Here is a 21,574-nt window from a genome sequence, read left to right as displayed (position 1 = left end):
AGTAGCCTCAGGCTTGTATTTTTGCATGATGCACTGGCAGGATTTCAGCACTCTAACAGCACAAGGTACATTGTTTCTTCACTGTATTTCTCTGTATTTTGCTGAATTGGTGTTCTTAGATTGTGTTTCACAGACGGTGGGAATTTACCAAAGTGAAGCATCTTCTACAGCGAGGAAAGTGTCACACTGTAAACTCTAGGCTGTGCATAGTTTGTGTTCTTGCTTGTAAATTCTAAATTCTCTTCCTTCATAAATGGGAATAAAGAAAAAATTTAAAAAATAAATTTTCGCCTCAGAAAACACAACCTACAACCTACAATTGCTGTTCCAGCCATTGGAACTAACTGGATTTAAAAAATGACAAGATTTTTTGCAAGAAATGTTCTGATAGAATAAAAAAAACTGCAAGATCAATTAAAGTGCTGTCAACAAAATCAATGACGATATTGTCTGGAAACCAGTAAGGGACTCATGTCTTCTTTTAATCAAGGAGGGTGTTCTCTACCCAGAAAAAAAGCCTTAAAGTAATCATTTCAGAAATATAACCCAAAAAATGGAAAAAACCTCAGGGCATATACTTCCACATCTCCTGACAGAACTCTGACCACTTATTGAAATAATTAGGGAAATACTGGCACTCTGTAGGGAGTGCTAAAGCAGTTCATCTTCATGACAGTAAATTCCACTTCAGCATATCAACAATACAAATTATAATAAAACCTCTCATCCAATTGGCAGAGAATGTAGAAATGGTAGAAATGGTAGGGAAAAGAGTGGGAAATAACTGGATCATTGCTGACTTTCATGTCGATCAGATAGTGCCAGTCTATGCAAAATTTACATTATGCTGAGTGTATTGTGTGGGCAGGACAATTAACCAAAATACGCTCCTATTTGGGTGAGTTATATTTGTGTAAAAATATTGAATTGCACAGAGATCTGATATTTGCTATGTAGTACTCTGTGGCTGGAGCCTCTGGGCCTGATTCTGAGCTGGTAATTTCACAGCTGAATTCATGGCTGTTGTAATACGAAAGCTTAGAGAGAAAAGGAACTATCCGCGAGGTTTTGGTTTGGTTTATTTTGTTTGGTTTTGTTTGTTTGTTTGTTTGTTTGTTTGTTTTTCGGGTTTTTTTGAAGAGGGATATGTTTGGTTTTTGCTGTGTTTGCTTGTTTCTTTGTTGGGGGAGGGGGAGTAATATGTAATGGTAGCTTCCAAGGTGATGCTTAACCCAGAAATCCTGGCTAAATTGCATTTGCATGTGCACCAAACCAGGCTTTGGACTTTCAGATTGTAACATTTTCAATTTTTTGTGCTAAAATTTCCTATTCTGTCAAGGAAAGAAAAATTCTGGCTGCTTCTTGAAAATATTGCATTTCACTACTCTAAAATGTATTAAAGGAAGGGCAGCCAATTTACACAGAAATCTCTGCAAGAAATTAAACTTCCACCAATAAAGGGCTTGCAACTACTATTAGCACATTTTCTTGCAATGTTAAATTAAATTATCTTCTGAAGAATAAACAAATGAGGAAATTTTGGCACCACCACCTACTAAGAGCTATTCTAAGGTTTCCTCTAATTGTTTCTAAACTCAGAAATGACAGGGTGTCTGAACAGTATGCATGGGTAGATTCTATATTAGATCACTTATTTGAATCTATGAAGAAACCTGAAATGCTCTAGTTGTGAGCTACTGTGATTCTAAATATTTACTGTGATTTTCCTTTAAATATCAGGAAAATAATCTCCATGGAAAATAATGAAGACAATAGTCACATGGAGAGGACTATTTAAAAAAGCCAGACAGGAGATATGCCCTCATGCTTTATCACTAATACTGCAGAAGGTTTTACATTATGGTATCCTGGGCTTCAAATTAAATGTCAAATTCAATTTGCCACTCAAAACATGAAGTGTGTGACTGCCCTTAGAGGGGTAACCTGACAGCACAATTTCATAATTGGTGTGTGCCCTAATGCTGAGTTAAAATACAAGAAGAAATGTTATTTGACTGCACTCATATCTTACTATTTAAAAATAAACAATCCATCTCTAGATAGGCTGAAATATATTTGGTTTAAATTTGAGTCCTTAGTAAATTTTGCTGGCTTTGCTTAAAATCTGTGGAAAAAGAATGTTGAATACCATATGACAGCAGATAGAAACCTCCCTGATGGGATCATGCCAGCAGTTATGTCTTTATGTCTCTGACATTTAGCTTGCAATAAAATGAGATTTGTGAAAGAAAATGAAGAGGTGCTTATTCCACTTAGAGTACTTTATTTTTTTTCTTCCTATTCAGACAAGCTTGCGTTCTAATAACGAGATTTCTAATCCACTTTAATATCCTATCATTATATCTTAGTGAACTATCTGCCATATAAGTAATAATAATGAAGTATGTTTAAATATAAAAATGCATCCTTAAGCATCTCGACACTTTTAGTACTGGTTGTAATTAGAAACATAAGAATCATGTGCAATTAAATATGCTTGTAAAAAAACCAGATACATCTCTGTAGTACCAATCAATTTGTAGCATCATTAATATTCTTCAGTATGCCAGTTTAAAAATGCATTTTATTGTTCCAAATAGAAAATAGCTAAGAACAAAATGATTAACATTTAAACAACCACAATCAATACAGAACAACAACTGAGTGTTTTAGGTGTTTTCTCCTAATTAATTTTGTTTTTACAGATGCATTTTCAAATTCTACATCTTTATCTGCTCCTCTAACATATATGTTCCAAAGATAATGTCATTTTATTGTACATTATACTCTTTGTTGTCATGAGATGAGGCAACTATTAATTGTAATGAGATCGTTTATTGCAACAATTTAAGTCAAAAATAGTATTATTTTATTTTTTATCTGTCTGAACAGATTGAATTTAATTAGATGTATTGTTTAAAAAACATGCTGATTTTTTTTTTAAAAATACATGTAGTGTTAAGGCTTCCTAAAGTGTCTAAAGTGACTTCTGTCCCTTAAGTTTAGGAAATATCTAGCCTCCCTTGAATTGAAGATGTAGTGGCAGTTTTATGGTTGGATTCAATGAACTTGAAGGCCTTTTCATGGAATCATAGAGTCATAGAAATGTTTGGGTTGGAAGGGTTGCTAAAGATTTCCAACCTTCCTGCCATGAACCTTTCGCTTGACCAGGTTGGTCACAGCCCCACCCAACCTGGCCTTGGACATTCCCAGGGATGGAGCATCCACAACTTCTCTGGGAACCAAAAGGATTTTCAGCCTAAATGAGTCTGTGATTCTGTGATCAGATGGAACTTTTCAGTCATTTCATTATAGATCACAATAAAATAGAATATTTGACTAAAAATGGTCTTGTTACTAAACCTGGGTGCTGAACTAGTGTGAAATCTGCAACAGCGACTACACAGGTAATAACTCAGAACTCACAAATACCATATCAAGATAAGTTCTTTTTTTAATACAACTGCTATTTTTCTAATTTATGGATTGGCATTGAGGCAGACTTGTACCACATATGCACTGACAGATTGCTCACACACACTCATTTTGCACACAAACCTCTCTGTGTCTCCCATCCGCTCTACACATGAAACAGCCTCTTGCACTCAGCACATGCAGCCTACATCCTTCTCAGACAAGCGTCCTTCTGACCGCCTGACAGCATCACATAAAGCCCAGAGGTAGGAGCCAAGCAGAGTATTGAAGGATCTTACTTTTCCTTAACATGTTTTTGGGACCCTGCCTTGCACATTCCTCATAAAGTGCATAGGATCTTCAGCACAGAAAGGGTACTGATCCTTTACCTGCATAGTATTAAGCACCCTGGTGCACAATATGCTGTTATGGCACAGCTGATTTGGTGATTTGATGTCTGGAAGAGAGCACAGAGATGAGTTGAATTTACAGGTCCATGGAGAAATTGTGGCCACTACTTCAGAGCAGTACACACAACCTCCAGGGCTTTAGCCTTGTAGAGAAATGAGTGACGATCCTGTTATGTGTTATTAAAATGCATAATATCATTAGTCTGGCAGCTGCATTAAGTGGAAGGCTTATGCTGGGCCCATTTATGCTGGCTGATGTGCTAGATGCAGTAGTAGTTAAGAATATTTGTTTAACTGCAGTCATCTTCCTTCTTGGCAGTAGTTGGCTGCTGCAGAAAAAAGGTCAAGATAAGCTGCTCTTTATATGTTAGAGGTGGTTCTACCAGGTGCAGCAGAGAGACAAAATAACAGCAGTGTCCTGCTGGTCCTCTCATTGTCCTTAATCCCTTGCTTGGCAGAGAAAGAACATTTCCAGATGCGATTACACTGGCACATACTACGATCTCCCAGAGGAATATGGAAATAAACAAGTGGGCCTGAAAAACATAGCATAAGAATATGCCTTTTTCCTTGCAATTTTTCATTGCAAATAAATCAAGTCTAATACAAAGAGTGCAGATTAAGAGCAGGTTACTAACATGACCTATAATTGTATAGTTTTTCCCTGAACTTCTCAATTTCTCTGAGGCATCTGTTACTCTTAATATTAAGAGCTTAAATAAATTTCCTGAATAATTAAAGGGAAATACCAAGAAAGGATTATCATAGATGAAGAGTGATTTTATTATCATTCAACTGAGATTGGGAGTTAAATGACCAGTTGAGTTTTTCACATGCGGTGGAAACTTCCATACACACTGGAAAAAAGACAAGGGAAGACTCTTATCACACAGCTTTAGCCATCTGAAAGTTAATTGAATAATTTAAGATAGCTGTCTAAGTTTCTGCTGCAATCAGGTTTCCATCAGAGTTAGCAAAAAGAATGAGGTTGTTCATCTCACTTCAAAATAACTGTCAAAAATCTTTGAATTAATTTTCCTTCTGGTTTTCTATTCCTCTTCATTTACTAACAAGAGAGCTTATAGACTTCATTTCCAAAGTGTCAAATTATACACAATTTTCTTCTTTATTCTTTTTTTCCTGTTAGATATGAATATTATTGGCAGAACTAAAAACAAAAAATAAGAAAAATTGAAGAGTGTGTAATGACAGCTTGAGAGACTTTGAGAAATGACTGGTCATAAAGTTCACACAAGAAACCAAACAGCTTAACTGTGGTGTTTGTGAAAAAATTTTTGTTATTTCCAGCCCAGCCTTCAAGAAATCTCAAAATCATGCTGCTGAGTGAATCCATGTTGCATTTACAATCCTAAGTGAGAGAGCAAGGCTTTTTAACCTGCTTTATCCCCAGCAGCTGCTTGTTCTCTGAAATGTAAGCTGAATTTTAGAAGCTGTCAGTCTGATTGGCAAATAGAGGGAAAAATCCACAACAGATCTAATTCCACTCCTTCCCTTCTCAGGAGGCCTCTTCCAACAGGTATTTTATCCGCCAGAGAACAAGGTCATGCCTTGTGGTTGGAGCAGCTTCTTGAAGCTGCCTCAATGCCTAAAAGTAGACAGGAGTTCATGGTTTTAACTCTTCTCAGCACCCAGTACTTTAAGGTATATCCCGAGTCATTTGACTGCCTGAGCAGTACTCTAGCTTTTTCAAGCTTTATTCAAATGAGTGTTGCCAAATAGAGCCCCTCAGTATTGCTGGTTTAGAGAAGCTGAGGACTCTTTCTGCCATCTTCGCTTGAGGGCACAAAGGCATTTTAGGTCTGATTTGCAGTAAGAATGTCAAAGAGGATCTAGTTTGTATAACAAATAGCACTGAACAATCCCTCACAGAATTCTGCATAAACCAGTTCTCGGTCAAGTGAAGTTGTAAATCTCCTCTAGACATATTAATGGTTGATTTGGTAAAAAAATAATCATATTAGACACAATGCAAATGCAGTCAACTGGTTGAAATGTTGGAAAGGGAGACGTTCTGCATCTTACATACAAACATTCTATTTTAAATATGTATATGGAAATATATTCAAATACTATAAAATAATATTTAATACAATACTAGTACAATATTGAGTTTTTATTGTATGGGTGTTGTGCACAGCATTCCAAACAGGTTTGATTCATCTGAATAATTTAGATGGACTAATAGGTATTTTGAGATACTTATTCAGTGCTGGCAATCAAATATTTTGGTTTGTTTTTTAAAGCAGTAGTTCAGACGTTCATTCATCAGTATAGAAATTGTGACTGATCATTATTTCAGAAAAAGTTATTTGATTCTTTTGTAGAATAGCATTCTCAGCTTCTTCCTAGACCTGAACAGGTGTCTTTGAAAATTTATTACTGTCATGAATAAAACAACAACAACAAAACACCAAAAAAAAAACGAATAAAAGAACACCCCCCCCCCAAAAAAAAACCCTTATAAAAAATTAATTTAGATGTTGAAAGTCTTGGTTGCTCACCAAAAGGAACCTGACAAAGAAAGCTTCCACTGCAGAATAAACTTTTAATATTATTAGCAGTAAATTGAGTGTTCATAAACAACTCGGAATTTTTTTTATTTAACTGCTCAGTCTTGATCTCTATTAAATTTCCTTTACAATAGTTTGAACAATTACTAAAGCTTGCAAATAAATGATCTTTCATTGGGGTAGTAATCAATCCTACAAGATGCCTTTCTGTTTACATTAGCTTAATATAATTTCTTTTTCATTTTTCCTCTAACAAATTTCAGTGATATTTCATTGTATAAGTGTCTATAGTATGACTTTTATCAAATATTAACTCCATATGGTTTTAGTAAACTTATACCAATATAAAAATAGTATTGTCAAAAGACTTTGGACTGAACAAATAAAACTTTTATTGAAAGCAAGCAGGGCCATGAACTCAGTTGAAGTTATTTATATTCTGTATAACCACTGTCTGTAATAATTGTGGCCTGACTTTATATCTAACTATTCATTAGGGAGATCTTTAACGACCAGCTCTTTTTAAAAATTTCCAGCCAAGCTACTTCCTCTATTCATTATGAGCTTTGTAATATCTGAGCCTTTGGTTTTCTAAAGCCTCTGATTCTCCGTGGACTCAGCATTAGAGGTCTGATCCTCATGGGAACGAGGAGGACAGGCTGAATTGTTGTCTGCAACAATTCCATTCATATCTTCCAAGCCCTGATTGCAGAAGAGGTTGTGCTGGGAAGCAGAGAGAGTTTGGTGCAGCTCAGAAGGCTTTAAAGTCTAGAAGTATTTTAACCTCTGTCTTCAGGCAGACTTCTGTCTTCTTCCAAGACTATAACAAGCCTTTTAACAGAAAGCCTAGTCACTGGTACTTAGCTTGTTGCATTTATTGATCTCATAGCTTTGTCACCCTAAGTACGGAATATTATTAGCAGTTTCATTGCACCTTATGCCAACATCCTCCACTTACTAAATGTGATGAAAGGATTTCCTAATAGTACTACCTAAAACAATCCAAGTATATTTGTTCTGCACAGCATATGCTCTTCTTTTTCTGTTTGGATGTATGGGTGGGAATGGCTCAATTTCTAATTCTTTTTAGTTCCTGCTTTTGCAGCTCCATCTAGAACATCAGAATTGCATATCACTGGTGTTATTTCTTCATTACCTGTTTGTATGTTCCTTTTCTGAAAGGAAAGGGAAAATGAAATAATTTGAACATTCTTCTAATATATATTGATATAGGAAAAAATATTACAGCAAAAACTTTTGGTTTTTGTGACAAGTCACAGCATTTCCTCTGAGAAGTATAGTCACTGTAGACACAAAGATTTGCTCCACTGCTTTGAGAGAGGATGTGGATTTAAGCAATCATCTCTTTCATGTCACTAGACATAAATGGATAAGTATGCATATGATTGAAAAGGGAAATTAGATAGTGATAACAGAAGAAATCATTTTGATATCAGTGTCACAGTATCTATGCTAAAGGCTTTGTTTTAAAAGTATTTTAATTTAAAATAGAACAGATCCTTGTGTTGCATTTAAATTTATCCTACGTGCCAGAAAACAAATATTAATGATAGTAAATGCTATTATTACCTTTAGAAAAAGCACAATTTCACTGGATCTGGTTCAAGCCTCTTGCACATTAGGGTTAACAATACTGAATTAGTACTCTGTATTCACAAAGTCTGCTAGGAGTCAGAACCACAGGAAAATATCCATCCGGTCACTACCAGCTAAAGCAATTCATTAAAACATACTGAATGGTGAGGGCTTTAATAAGTTTTCTAAAATTATTACACAGAATTAAAATAAATTGTAAAAGTAATTTGGCAGAAATCCTGGGGAAAACAAAGGACTGGGGTAGTACTGTGTGGAAATTGAAAACTGTTTCTAATTTTTGTGCTGGAAAAGAAGTTAGATAAATTACTTGGTGCACATTATATACATCTGTATTTTAGATCCCCATTTTACACAAATTTCTTTTAGGGAAAGTTCATATCCTTGGTATTAAGAAAAAAATAATTTACTGAAACTCTGTTTATTGCAAAGAAACAAGAATAACAACAGGACAGAATTTAAAAAATTAAGAAATGTTAGACAGTCCATCTTTAAATAAAAAATCTGACTGTAGTGCTTTGTTAATTCATGCTATTATGTGAAAGACATCTGTAAAAACAGTATATTCTAGACAACTTAAATTTTCTTTTCTTGAAGAATGAAGCCAAAAAACCATTCTAAACAGGCCAGTTGGATTTTTGTGAGGTCCTAAATTGTAACTGCGGAAAAAAATAGATACTGTTCAGCTGAAATTATTTTAAAGGCCTTTTAAGCAGCACCTTTTGCGCTTTTTTTTTTTTTTTTTTTTTTTTTTTTCTTCAAAGTCTTCCTCATTTTGGGATAGTCAGGGTTGGGAAAGAAACAAAACAAAACAGAAAATTAACAAAATTTTCAAACCAACAACAACTGAATACTGCTGGTGTATGTGCTCTTAAACTACTTTTAAAATAAGGCAATTTTAAGTGGAAGATTCTTCTTATAAGTATAACAGAATGTTAATTTGGGTTTTTTTCAGCAATAAGATCCTTTTTTTCCCTTCTTTTTCTTTAGTAAGAAAGAAGATGCTCCTCTTAATGGATTTAGTTCAGCTTTGATCTTTATGCTATAAGCATAAAGGAACTCTTCAATCACACGTGTCTAAGGGTGAGAGCTCAGTTATTGGAAAGATAGGTGGCAACCACTGATAGTAAACCCAGGAGTACATCCCTTCATTAAATCTAGACCAGAAATTTGACTATCTGCAAATCTTTATTAAATACAGCATTTTCATCCTCCTGCCCATGTCATTTCCTACACAGCCCCATTTGTCATTATCCCACATGCCCCGTGGCAGCCCTACACATGCAGTATCAATGTCTTTGTCATCTGCATGATTGGTACTCCCCAACCACAGATGTTCAACAACCCTACTATGTTGGTATGCATTTCATTCATCCATATGCCAAGTACATTTTTAGCCAACTATCCTTCAAGCAACAAGAAATATAGAAAAATAGTTAGAGATGCAAAATCCTTTCCTTATGAAAATAATCAGGATTTCTATGTAGATTTTTTAAAAACTATGCAGTGGCATATTTTGCCTTTGCTTGTTTGCTGCCAATTATTCTACAGAGATCAGCCAATGTATTTATACAACAAATATCCAAATAGGAAGGCCAGTGTCCAACATCCATGACTTAAATTAGATTATCTCTGTGTCACAGTGCTTTGGTTTTACATTTTCATATTCCTGTGTAACAGGTCTGAAGTATGTATTGTATTGATAGGTATAGGTTACACAGGGTTGTTACATAAAAGTTACTATAGCTATTCAGCTATAGGCTCTTTATCCCACTCAACTTGTGATAACTCTGATGTCTTCAATGACACATTAATTAAAAAAAACTTATTTTTCACAGAAAGTTTAAAACCATTCTGTTTCAAAATTTTTGAGGGAATTTAAAATCTTGTCTTTCAAGAATACAAAGAGAAATGTGTATAAATCTGTCTTTTATTTTAATATTACCACTGTTTGGCTCCAGTTCATCCTGTTTTTTGTTCTACTAATCACAACCTTTATTATTATTATTTTAACAGTCTAATCCAATAGGCACAGTAATACCTAGTAATAAAAACAGCAACAGTCTCACACTGTAATGTTTGAAAATTTGGTATATGTTTCCCTGTTGATGCTAGAGAAAAATCACCAAGTCAAAATAATTTCTGTGTTTCACTGGTTTAAAAGTAGCTGAAAAGATGTTAGGAAAATAATAATAAGAAAAAGTAATAAAGTTGGGGGCAGGGGGAGAAATCTCTGCTTTACTCTTTTTAACGGATATGGCCATGAGGGAAAAATTTAAATTTTAATGAAAATACTTATTTCCCAAAGGCCTGGCCAACAAAGAATGCTGAATGAGATAATTCACTAACCAAAGGAACACAATGACTGAAAAGCAGATTATCACTGAAGTGAAAAACAAAGACAGAAGACATTAATAATTAATTGAGGAGGTTTCCTGTGGAGGTTTACATGAGTTACAAGCTCTATATGGAAAGTTACTTGTCTACCAGATTGTTGTGCTCTCTTTCACAGAGTTATACCTATGTGCATGTCCAATATTAAGTTTCCCTGGTCTGAGTTACTTGAAAGGAAGTAAAAACCCAAAATGGGATGTTTTTATCTGTGTCGAAAAGCATATCTTCTGTGCTGTTTAAATGAAAGCTGACAAGCTACACCTTTATATTGTTGCAGGAATAACTGCCAGCAACATAAAGAGATGTCATCTTGTGCTCACACAGTGTGTCTCTCTATATATGATGGAAAGACTGTCAAAACTGGTTACAACTAGAGATGCTCAGAGAACAGTTGAAATGGAATAATCCAGCAGGAACCTATTTTTACATTATGATTTATATTTTTATTTTTAGCAACTGTGCAGAGCTTTGCCTCTGTTCTCTTACTGTCAGGGTTCCAACAGAGAATAGGACCCCTCAAAGCAGCAAATATGGCATGTAACTAAGCTGGTTATAATCTGAAGGAGTCCTATTATGCCCAAAAGGGGTTGGATAGAGGAACAAAAGAAGTTCTCCCTTGTCTCATAATTATGTCACATGTCATTGCTCTTTTAGTTATAAATCACAGCCTCTAGTGATTGAAGATTCCTTGGGCTCCAAAAAGAGGATGTCAGAATCCTCCTGAATAAATATGACTAATTATATATAGGAAATTATGTTTGCAATTTCATGCTTTTCAAGTCAAAGACCAGAAGTACACATATTTCCATACAAAAACAGCTGAAATTTCTCATATTTTGGATTGACTTTTCAGACATTTGAATGCAAAATTTCTTGAGTTCCAATGTGGTAAAATTGCTGACATTGTTAAAGAGATAGCTAAGAAGACTGATCAAAGACGAAGCTAAAATTTATGTTCATGTCATGGGACAGATAGGAATCACAAATATGAGGAAGAGTAGGAGATGAGTATGAACAACATATTTTGAAAAAGTGCTGATTTTTTCAAAGATATTCGTAGATTCTTCATACATTAAGTTGAATCTGGAATCTATTTCAATCCAGTTTGCAAGTAGTAAAAACACCTGGATTTTCCTAAACCATTTTAAAAATTGTGTATACTAAATATACCAACATATTACTTTCAGGAAAAAATATCACATAATGGTTTGAGTTGAAAGGGAAGTATGCAGGTACCTACTTCAAAGCTTCTTCCAAAGCAGATTCACCTGCACAGTATTGTGTCCAGGAGGGTCTTGAATATCTCCAGAGAAGGAGACTCCACAACCTCTCTGAGCAGCCTGTTGCAGTGCTCTGCCACCACTCTCAGTCTTCCCTCACAAGAGAGATGCTTCAATCCCCTCATCATCTTCATTGCCTTCAGATGAACCCTCTTCAGTACTTGCTTGTGTTTCCCGTAGTGAGGAGCCCAGACTTGGATATAGCACTCCAGATGTGCCTCACCAGGGCTGAGTAGAGGGGCAGTATCGCCCCCCACTACCTGCCGGCTCTTTCTAATGCACCCCAGGATCCCTCTGGCCTTCTTGGCCACAAGGACACACTCCTGATTCATGGACAGCTTGTTGTCCAACAGAACCCCCAGGTTCTTCTCTGCAGAGCAGCTCTCTAGCAGGTCAGATCCCAGCCTGTGCTGGGGTTATTCCTCTGCGGCTGCAACACGCTGCATTTGCCCTTGTTGACCTTCAGACGGTTCCTCTCTGCCCATCTCTCCAGCATGTTGAGGCCTTTTTGGAGGGCTGTACAGACCTTTAGGGTATCAGCCACTCCTCCCAGTTCTGTATCATCAGCAAATTTCCTGAGGGTTGCCTTCAACCAGGGTCACTGATTAAGAAGCTGAAGACAACTGGACCCAGTAGCAATCCATGGGCAGCACTGTGAGCCACAGGCTCTAACTAGACTCTGCACCACTGCTCACAACACTCTGATCTCTGCCCTCCAGCCAAGTCTCACTCCACCTCACTGTCCACTCATCTAACCCACACTTCCACATAAGCTCTTTGAAACACTTTATATCAGAAATCAAGATAATTTAAGGAAAATAAGAACACATGTTGGGCCATGTGCTTTGAAAATATTTGCTGTGAAAGATATGGGTACTATCTTCTAATCTTGGCTTTTTGGAAATTCAAAGCTTCAAAGCACATGTAGTTTTAAAGTGATATTCGTGTCATGTATATGCATATATGCAGAGCACTGCCACAGACATTGAGCTATTAACATTGTTAACTGCTGAAGCAAGATCCCTCTGAGTCTGAGTCAGAGGGATAGAGAGTCCTTTGGAACTAGATTTTTAATTGCATTAGGAGAAGCTTTGTCTCTTTAATTGTTTGTCACATTATTGAGAGATATTTTTAATTTTCCTAACAGAGATCTGTCTTTCTCCCAATAGGCTAAGCTTTAATTAAGAAACGTCAACGTTGCTAACAACTGCACAAAGAGGGACGGAGAGACCTTTGTGACCAAGGATGTGGTTGTCATGGAAACTCCTGCTGTTTCTGTCACTCACTGGCTGTCTTTCAGGTAAATCAAAACAAAAAACAAGAAAACTTTGCTTATCGTTTTAAGGCTCTTAACTGCAAACAGAAATAGGAAGATGTGGAAGCGTGTTGGAGAAGATCAACATCATTACGAAAACTATTTGCCTGAGTGTGATGTCCACCCTTAAGGGAAGGAAGCCCATAAGATTCAAAAATGCTCATTGGCTGAAAAAAATGACAGAAGTGAGAGAGTCTGCAAAGAATCATGGAGTATTATTAGTAAATTATACAATTGGCATGAAAACTGGTATGTTAGTCCCTGACCTGCTGTGTAGGCACATGGCAGTGGGGTTCAGACAAAAGTGTAGGGTAAAGGGAAAAGAGTGATTAAGCACAATGAAGTGGGTCTTGGATCAAGAGGACAGGATGGGAGGGAAAAGAGAAATTATAGAGGTTCATTAAAAAGGGAGAGATTAATTAAAGAAAGGAAAAGAGGAAAAGGGAGGACAAGAAAGAGGAAAAAGAAAAGTAAAAAAGGGTACACCAACCTTCACTTCGGCATCACTCTGGATGATCGGGATGCCCATCCCGGTCTCAGTGCCAACCCAGTTAAGGGGATGCCCATCCTGTTTTCAGTGTCAACCCAGGTGATAGGCAGCAATCCAGCTGCATCAGTGTGGCTGATGAGATGTCCAGGGTCTGAGGGTCACAGCCTGGACTTGGAGCTGGGTACTTTTTTTGTGGAAAATCTTGTTTAGGTCCCAGTCTCACCTTATAGTCTATTTCCTCTTTCTGCCATTCGTTCCTGCACTCAGATGTAATGCATTGTGGTTCTTTCTCACAGAAAAGTGCTGCCCTGTCTCCAGCTGGCCCCTCTTCTTCAGTCCAAACTTGTTCTTTCTCTGAAGTTGCTAGTCCAAATAGTCCTTGGTTATTACCAAAATTTCCTGTCTGTTATTACTAAAAGTTCTTGCTTGGCTTCACAGCTCTATTGGTGTTTGAGGCACATTAGCCAAGTATTTTCTGGAAATTGAGAGCTCAAAAAAACTTCACTTTGGACCACTGTTTATAAGGTCAATAGATAGTGGTCTTTAGTACTCATCAGCCCCTCATAACCTGAAAGGGTCTCACTTACGATCACTTTTTATAAGTTTGCAAGAGAGTGGATTTTAGTCATAGTAGTATTCTATCCTGGATGCAATTCAAGTTGGTAACTTTCTTTGAAGGTTCAGCAGCAGAAATATTATTTCATTTGGGTTTTTCAAGCAAGAAAAATAAGTTTTAAAGGCTGCTCTTCTAAAAAATCTGGTGCTCTTCTACTTCCTGGGAATAGACAGTGTTTCTCACAAGCTGGAGAGTGGCTTAGTCCAGGCGCAATTCTTCAAGGCCGAAGCCTAAGGAGCATTTCTCAGTCCATATTGGGACCTAAGGGTGGGTGGGAATGTAACTAAAGTCACCTTCTCTGGGCCTCTACACTGAGTGATAAAACTGCAAAGATTTAGATTAAGATATTGACAAATTCTGTCCTTGTATTAAGACATGATTATTGCATCTCAGCAGTAACTAAGCTACTCTTTTCCCAAATTCTTCCAAAATTCATTGGGTTTGTGTCATCACAAGATGAAATTTAAAAGTCTGATTAATTAAAATACAGTTATATTTGACACAGGAATTTGATAATGGAAAGTGTCCATGGATGTCAACATATATGCTTTTCATGCATACATGAGAGTCTAATTTAATCTGGTTTCTTTCTTGTAGCTTCATTGTTTTATCTAAGTCTGTTGATTTTGGACAGGGAAATTTATGTTTTCTTTGTGCTGGACTATCAGCCACATTGTAAATATGAGTTTGTATTATAAATGTTTGTATTTTCATGATTCCAATAGCAGTAATACCTTACAACCTCCACCTATTAATGTAATTTATTTTTTTAAAATTGATATTTATATTTTTATTGCTACATATTGCAAGGAATTTGATGCAAAATTCAGAAGGATGTCAGAAATTTAAATATAGGATTTCTTTCTAAGAATTATTTATTTTATCTTGAAATCTTTGATTTAAATGTTAACATCTGGCAGAAGGTATTTATCTGTGAAACTAATGTACCTGAGCCTGCAGTTGGTTTCACATAGCTAATACCTCGTTACTCTCAACTGCTGTTAGAGAAAATACCTGTAGAGTTTGCTCCAGATAAATTTGCCTAACTCTGTATGACACATAAATACGTTTCAAAATTTGTGAGACACATGTCATATGCTGACAATTCTGTATCCTAAAATTGGATGCACAGGAACAAGCTTCAGGTGTTTGCCACAGGCATTGCTTAGGCACGTACATTCAAACAACATCTTGCAATGACTTAAAAGCATTATCAGTGACTAATTCTAATATAGCATAAGAGTATGTAACTACTTGGGAATTTAAACTGAAAGTCAATATTTACAGAAGAATTTTATTTTAATTACATTATACCCTGAAAACTCTTGCCAGTCATCCAGCACCACATTTAAAATAGGCTGTTCCTCTCATCTGTTAATTTGTTACTTATATCTGATGGTTTCTAAAGCATTCATTTTTTAAAATTTCATTCTAATTTGTGATTCTTTAGGGTTTTTAAATCTTTATTCCATATTAATGCAGGAGATTTAACTTCTGTAAGAAATATTTTTTAACTGCAGTGCTTGTTTTCACATATTGTTGAATATTATGTGATAACATACATTTTTCACACTCACAAGATAACATTTTCATCATTTCATGTGTAGTAATAATTATTCATTGTTTAATTTAATGCTATAAGAGCTGAAATTAACAAAATTTAAAAAAATGGATTTGAAGTTATTTTAATAAGATCATCTGTACAACTAGGAATTTACTGTCTCCATAACTCTAATATTTGATTACATCATCCTGCATTTGGAGATGTTTTTATATTGTGGCACTCATTAAAACTTGTTTACAACTGAAAATAGTTCATTCCTACACCTGATGCAATTCAAGGCAGCCTAGTAAGTTTGATACCTGAATGCACTGTTAACAACAGAGCAATAGATATTGATGGTGCTCCACGAAGAGAGTTCATTCAATTTCTGTTCTTCTAGACTGTGTTAAAATTCAGTACTTACTTATCCATTTAATCATCATATCATGGGATCACTCCTAGCAGCAGGCAGTGTTTGGAAGAGAGTTCTGCACTGTGGTATTGATTTTGCAGTGGTAAGGGAAAGAATCCAAGAGAAGGGATGACCTCTCTAGTTTGTGTTGATCCCATTTTTATACCATTTTTATCTTAAAACTGATTCTGTTATTTTGGGTTGTATTTAAGCATGAATGTATGCTTAGGCTATATGGAAAATAATATTTGAATGGAGAAAAAAGTATTTTTCTGGACATAAGAATGAGGACTGAATTATATCTCTTACTCTGGTTTAAGGCAAAGGTAGTCAGGGAGTACAGCTCACAGTTATACATTTAAATTGTAAAAAAAATAAGTTTTATGAAATATTGATAAGTAACAGATAAAAAGAAGATCTCAAGATTGATATGTTCCTTCTTATCTGTATTACTACCCTTCAAGACAAAATGGAATTGAAGAAGAATTAAGCTGTTGTTTTTGACCTAGGGACTGCCTCGCTACTGAATTGACAGTTGGAATAAAAATGTTGATTTTTGGAGTGTTTTGGGGGGATTTTTTTCTTTTCTGTTTCTTCTTCCTTTAAAGATTTCCTGTAGAGAAAGACAGCATGCTGCAAAAGAATAGTTTACTATGGGGGAAACTGTAAATATGAAATTCAGAGTAACTTTTTAAAATCTGATTTGATTACAGGAATACATAAAGTACAGGACTGCTCAGTTTAAATTTAATCTAAGTTCATCAGAATTAGTCTGGGTGTATACTCCCAGGGTCCTCTTGTCCTGGTTCCCCATAATCACTTTAGAGTCGGCTTTTATGCATGTACTAAGGGCTATTTATTTTTGGTTCACACTAGGAACAGAGTGTGTGAAAAAGCAGAGAACCTTTTCTTTGTCTAGGCTTGTTAAAGTTTTCTTGCACTGAATTCTCAGAGAAGTTGGAAATGTATATTGCTGAAAGGTTTTTCTTTAAGACAGAACCCCCTGGCCATTTAATGAGACAAGCAGATATGTCTCTTCATGTTTCAGAAAGGGAAGTATTATTTGCAGATGTAAGACACTTGAAAAAGCTAGCTTGAGAATAAGACTCCTGTCATTCCTTTTAATAATTATTGCTGCCTGTTACAAGATGTTTCAAATTTAAATATATGTTAAAAGTTGCATAATAGAGTGAAAAGTATTTATAGAGTTCTAATTCTATTTTAATCTAACACATATTCTGTATGCCTTTTTGTTCCCCTGCCCATTTATCTACTTCTGTAATATTACCTTCTGCATGTTAATTGGGTCAAAGTGAGACTCATTTTCTCTGTAAGACTGTATAATTCATGGCATCAATAAAATTATGGGTATAATGAAAGTAGCAAGAGTTCACAAGATAGAGGCAGTACCTCTGAGACCCTGCGGTCACTGTTCATAGCATTGAGTGGGTAAACATTTGTCCTTAAACTCATCTCTATGCACCATTCATTCCTTGCCACATAAAACATTCTTACTACTAAGCAATGACTGCCTCAATATAGAGGTTTTTTTCCCTGTATCCCTCATTATGGTGTTCAAAGTTAGAATCAGCAGGACTTTTTCTGAGCAGTTGTTTGCTGGAACATAATATGAATGGAGACTTACAAAAATGCTCTTAAGTAAAAGAGCACAAACAAACACACATGTCCTGTAATAGTTTTGACCTGCAGCTGGCATGGATCTGAGGTGCTTCCTGTCTTTTGTCGTGCCCATCCCTCTCCATCTGGCTGCTTGGGGGCTTTTAGAAATTGGCTCTATCATTTGCACTTATCAGCTTCCAAAACACATCACAAACCTGCTCAATATGTAACTTTCAGAACTACAGCAGCCATGGCCAGGATTAAAATTCATAGCCTAAGGTTCACAAATTCATTAACCAAAGCATATAAATATGAATACCACTCTGAGTTCCAGGACTATTTCTCATTTTTGTTCTTCCATTTTTTAGACAATGTCCTTCCCAATTCAGCGGACAGCATGTGAAAAGTGATGTGCTCATCACTCATATGACAGCTGCTAGTCTGTCATATGAGTGATGAGCACATGAATGACCAGTGTTTATCACTGATAAATCTATGCAGTTACCCACAGTACCCTGCCCCCAACTCCTGGCCCTGCACTGATGGCGGTATAGGAAATACCACACAACTTTGTCACCTTCGATAGCTGAGCATAAAATCCTGGAGACAGAGCTCTAGAAAAGTATTAGTGCCTGGGGACTTTCCTGTTCACAGGCTTCTGAGTAAAAATGGGAGAGATAACACACTTAATCCTTCTACTGCTCATCCTGAAGTACTGCATTTGCAAAGGGTGCAAGGCAAGAAAACAGCCACAGCACTGAAAGCTAAGGCTTTCCACATCCTCTTTCCTGGATCCAGTACTTAGTTGAATCAGGGAGCAAAGCACTTACCTGCTAAATCTTGCAATTTCTTGAAGTTTAATTCAAAAGAAGAATGGAAAGGTAAAAAATATTTACTGCCTCCAGAATCCTGATGTTGTTTAATGTTAAATAATCAGGAGTGTTAAGGATGGGAAAAATTGCAGGCATGAAAAAAGGCAGAGTATGGATTTAAGAAAATATTTTTAGGATAAATCCTTCTGCTTGTATGCATGTGTGGGTTGTTCTTTATTTTTTACAATTTTCTATGTTCAATTTATAAAGGTGGTTTCCTACTGCTGGACAACAAGATGTTGAAAATTGTTATTACGACCTTTCTCAGATATTCCATGCCATACTTTCCCAAATGCTGCAGTGTGTGAGCCTTCACCAGAAGTCCTCATCCCCAGGAATCTTATACTTTCATTCATACTACAGGGAATTTGGCTGTTATACTACACATTGCAACAGTGATATAATTTTTGTAGGAATATTTGTAATTGGTTTGCTGATAAAAGTAATTCATTCTATGAAGTGATTATCATTTTCTTCAAGTGTTCTTCTAGATGATCACTTCTCATGATCACAAGTAATAAAAAGAGCAATACTTGGTCTTAACAAGCAACTAAGTCTGTTTTCTCTTACTTCCAGTGTCAGACATGTACAAGGAGTAGTTAGCTCATAATAGAGAATAATTTAGAGTTTCCAACAAGCAGTAACAATATCACAAATACATAATAAGTTATTAACTTCATTTCAAAATGTCATTAGCAGTTAGCACAACGTTTTTTAAGCATTGACCTGGCCTTTTCTAATAGGAGTGCAATAAAAAGGCAGTGAAACCTTGGAAATTATGACAAATTCAGCTTTGAAATGAGATACTAGTTTTTGAGTAATGAGGTTAAACCAATATTTGAAGAGGTCTGCTAGGAGGCTGGCAGATATGACAATGCTTTAAGTTGGAAAGCAAAATTAAATAACTTTAAAAATTAAATGTTTTCTCAAGTTTCTAATAGAAATTCTGTGGTGGACGTAAATGAATACGTGAGTTTGTGTGTGTGTGTGCGTGTACCTGCGCTGTAAGAGAGTAAGGCTGGGTTGCCTTCAAAGTCATTTTGAGCTGCACTAATCCCTGTTTCCCTTCATACATGTTCTACATCCCCCTGGGTGTTCATTCAGAGCATAGCAAGCTCTCTATTGCTTACTTTCATAGAGCTGCTCAGAAGTTTCTCAATATGCTATCAAATTATCAGGTTAGATATGTTCAGGAATTTTTGTTACTTTACTGGCCTACAACCACATGAGCAAGATTGAATGCAAACCAAATTGTTGGTTCATCTCCAGCCTTATTCCAAGAAATAGCACCTGGTGCTTTTAACCTTAAGGAATACCAAGCTCAAAACTTCTGACAAAATCTAATTTAAAGGTTGCCTCCTACCTATAAAGAATAATCATAAGAAAGAAGGAAATCTTCAAGAAAAATCTTGAATAGCAGATAATTTTTGCAGTAAATAACTGAGAAAAAACACATACTCTGTTAGGGAAGATGTTAGGGAAAAAAACCACAACAATAACCAAAAACACCTGCAAGGTTATTTTCTGTATTTATTTCTCACTGCTCAATTCCAGCATTAGGTAGCAAACATATTATTGCAAAAGTTCTCTGTGTTCTTGAGACTTCCAGAGTTTACTTTTCTTTGGTTAAAAGTTCCATTCAGGACTCTTCAAGTGATATGTTGCCATGTGTGTATGGTGGTCTCTTCTGGCTTTACCTTGCATGGTAAATTATACTTAATGACAATGCAAGATTGAACTGACAAACGACAGACCACACTTTTAGGGTGAATCCTCTTTCAAATGCAAAAGATTTTTATTGCAAATAACATCAGAGAAACGAATTGCTACCATGGGTTGAATAAATTTGGAGCATAAAAAATGGAATGTATGTAAAACACCATCAGAAATTATCCAGGAAGATAAACTCGTTGCTGTGTTTGAATAAAAAGTCAAATTTTTAAGGTTGTAAACTTTCAGCAATGATATGATTTTCTTCCCACAGCTAATATCCATAGCTATTCTATATATGATAACTATCTGTGTTAGAAGGCCACACATAAAATAATCTGCTTCCTTGCAAGTATTCTCGTTTGCTCCCTAGGTGGAATTGCTCCCTTTTTCTTTCAGGCTTTCCCCCTGGAGTAATGGCAGTAGGTTAAACTCAGAGCAATATTAGCCAATATGAAGTTATTACTTGTTGTCTGTATCATGCCTGAAGTCTTCATATTTAAAAAATCCACTTATGTGGTTTTGTTTCTATTTTTTTTTCTCAGTTGTTATGTAAAATGTCTTCTTACCACTTGAAAACACTTTTTGGAATCACCCTAAAATAGTAATCATCAACCTGTGTTGAAAACCTTATTGTTATTTGGAAAAATTACTAAATTAGGCAAGAGTAAAATGTGCCAGGTTCTCTACATGGGAGACAAGCTGGTTGATGTGGAGAGGTCACATCTCTAACGATGAATAAACACTTCATAGCTGTGTGAGCTGATGAATGTAGGTAGCTGTGGGGAAACTTCTTGCTGTACCAGACTTGATGCACTAATCAACTCTGTAGTGCCTTTGTTTAAATTGGTGCTAGCAGTTCAGTGACAGCAACTTCTTAACTGCACTGTGACTAAATGTCTTCCCAAAACTGAATGAAAAGAGTGTGAAAAATAAATCTCACTCCTGTCAGAAAATGGGATATATGCATATATTGCTCCATGATAAGGCAGTGGGAGGCAGTTTATCAAGCTCCATGCAGCACTGAGACTGGTAACTGCTTTGCTCAGTGGACTGCTTTGATAGGGAGGCTTTTCCCTATTAAGTGCAGTAGTGTGAAAATGTTATAATAGTGAGGAACATACCCTGCAATTTTGGCTTTTATTCAACATGGCTAGATGTGCTATGTACTGAGACCACTTCAGCAGTGGGTTTAGTTTACTTCTTTGAATTTATCTACCTTAATGTTGGGTATTCAAGTAGAAAGGCTCTTTCTAATATTCTGTTAAATACTCCATCAGAGCTGGTTTTGATTGAAATTTTTCTGTGGTTGTGTGTTGGGGGAGTGAGGAGGTTGTGCAGTTTTTTATGTTT

The 21,574-nt window shown here is 36.0% G+C and overlaps 1 protein-coding gene across 6 annotated transcripts in view; it reads left to right on the top strand.

Annotated features, from left to right (window-relative positions):
* Positions 1-21,574, top strand: part of CNTN5 (contactin 5) — a 608,827-nt gene that overhangs the window by 281,322 nt on the left and 305,931 nt on the right. For all 6 annotated transcript variants that reach the window (XM_054269695.1, XM_054269698.1, XM_054269699.1 and 3 more), the window contains one exon: positions 12,813-12,943. In XM_054269695.1, the coding sequence (XP_054125670.1) occupies positions 12,889-12,943 (55 nt within the window). In that variant the 5' untranslated portion in view covers positions 12,813-12,888. The remainder of the gene's footprint in view (positions 1-12,812; positions 12,944-21,574) is intronic.

The sequence above is a fragment of the Melozone crissalis genome, unplaced genomic scaffold (assembly GCF_028551555.1).
Source record: "Melozone crissalis strain CALT ecotype California unplaced genomic scaffold, PUWL_Pcris_2 ptg000008l_1, whole genome shotgun sequence".
Lineage (NCBI taxonomy): Eukaryota > Metazoa > Chordata > Aves > Passeriformes > Passerellidae > Melozone > Melozone crissalis.
Note: the sequence above shows the minus strand (reverse complement) of the source record. Positions and strands in the feature narration are given on the sequence as shown.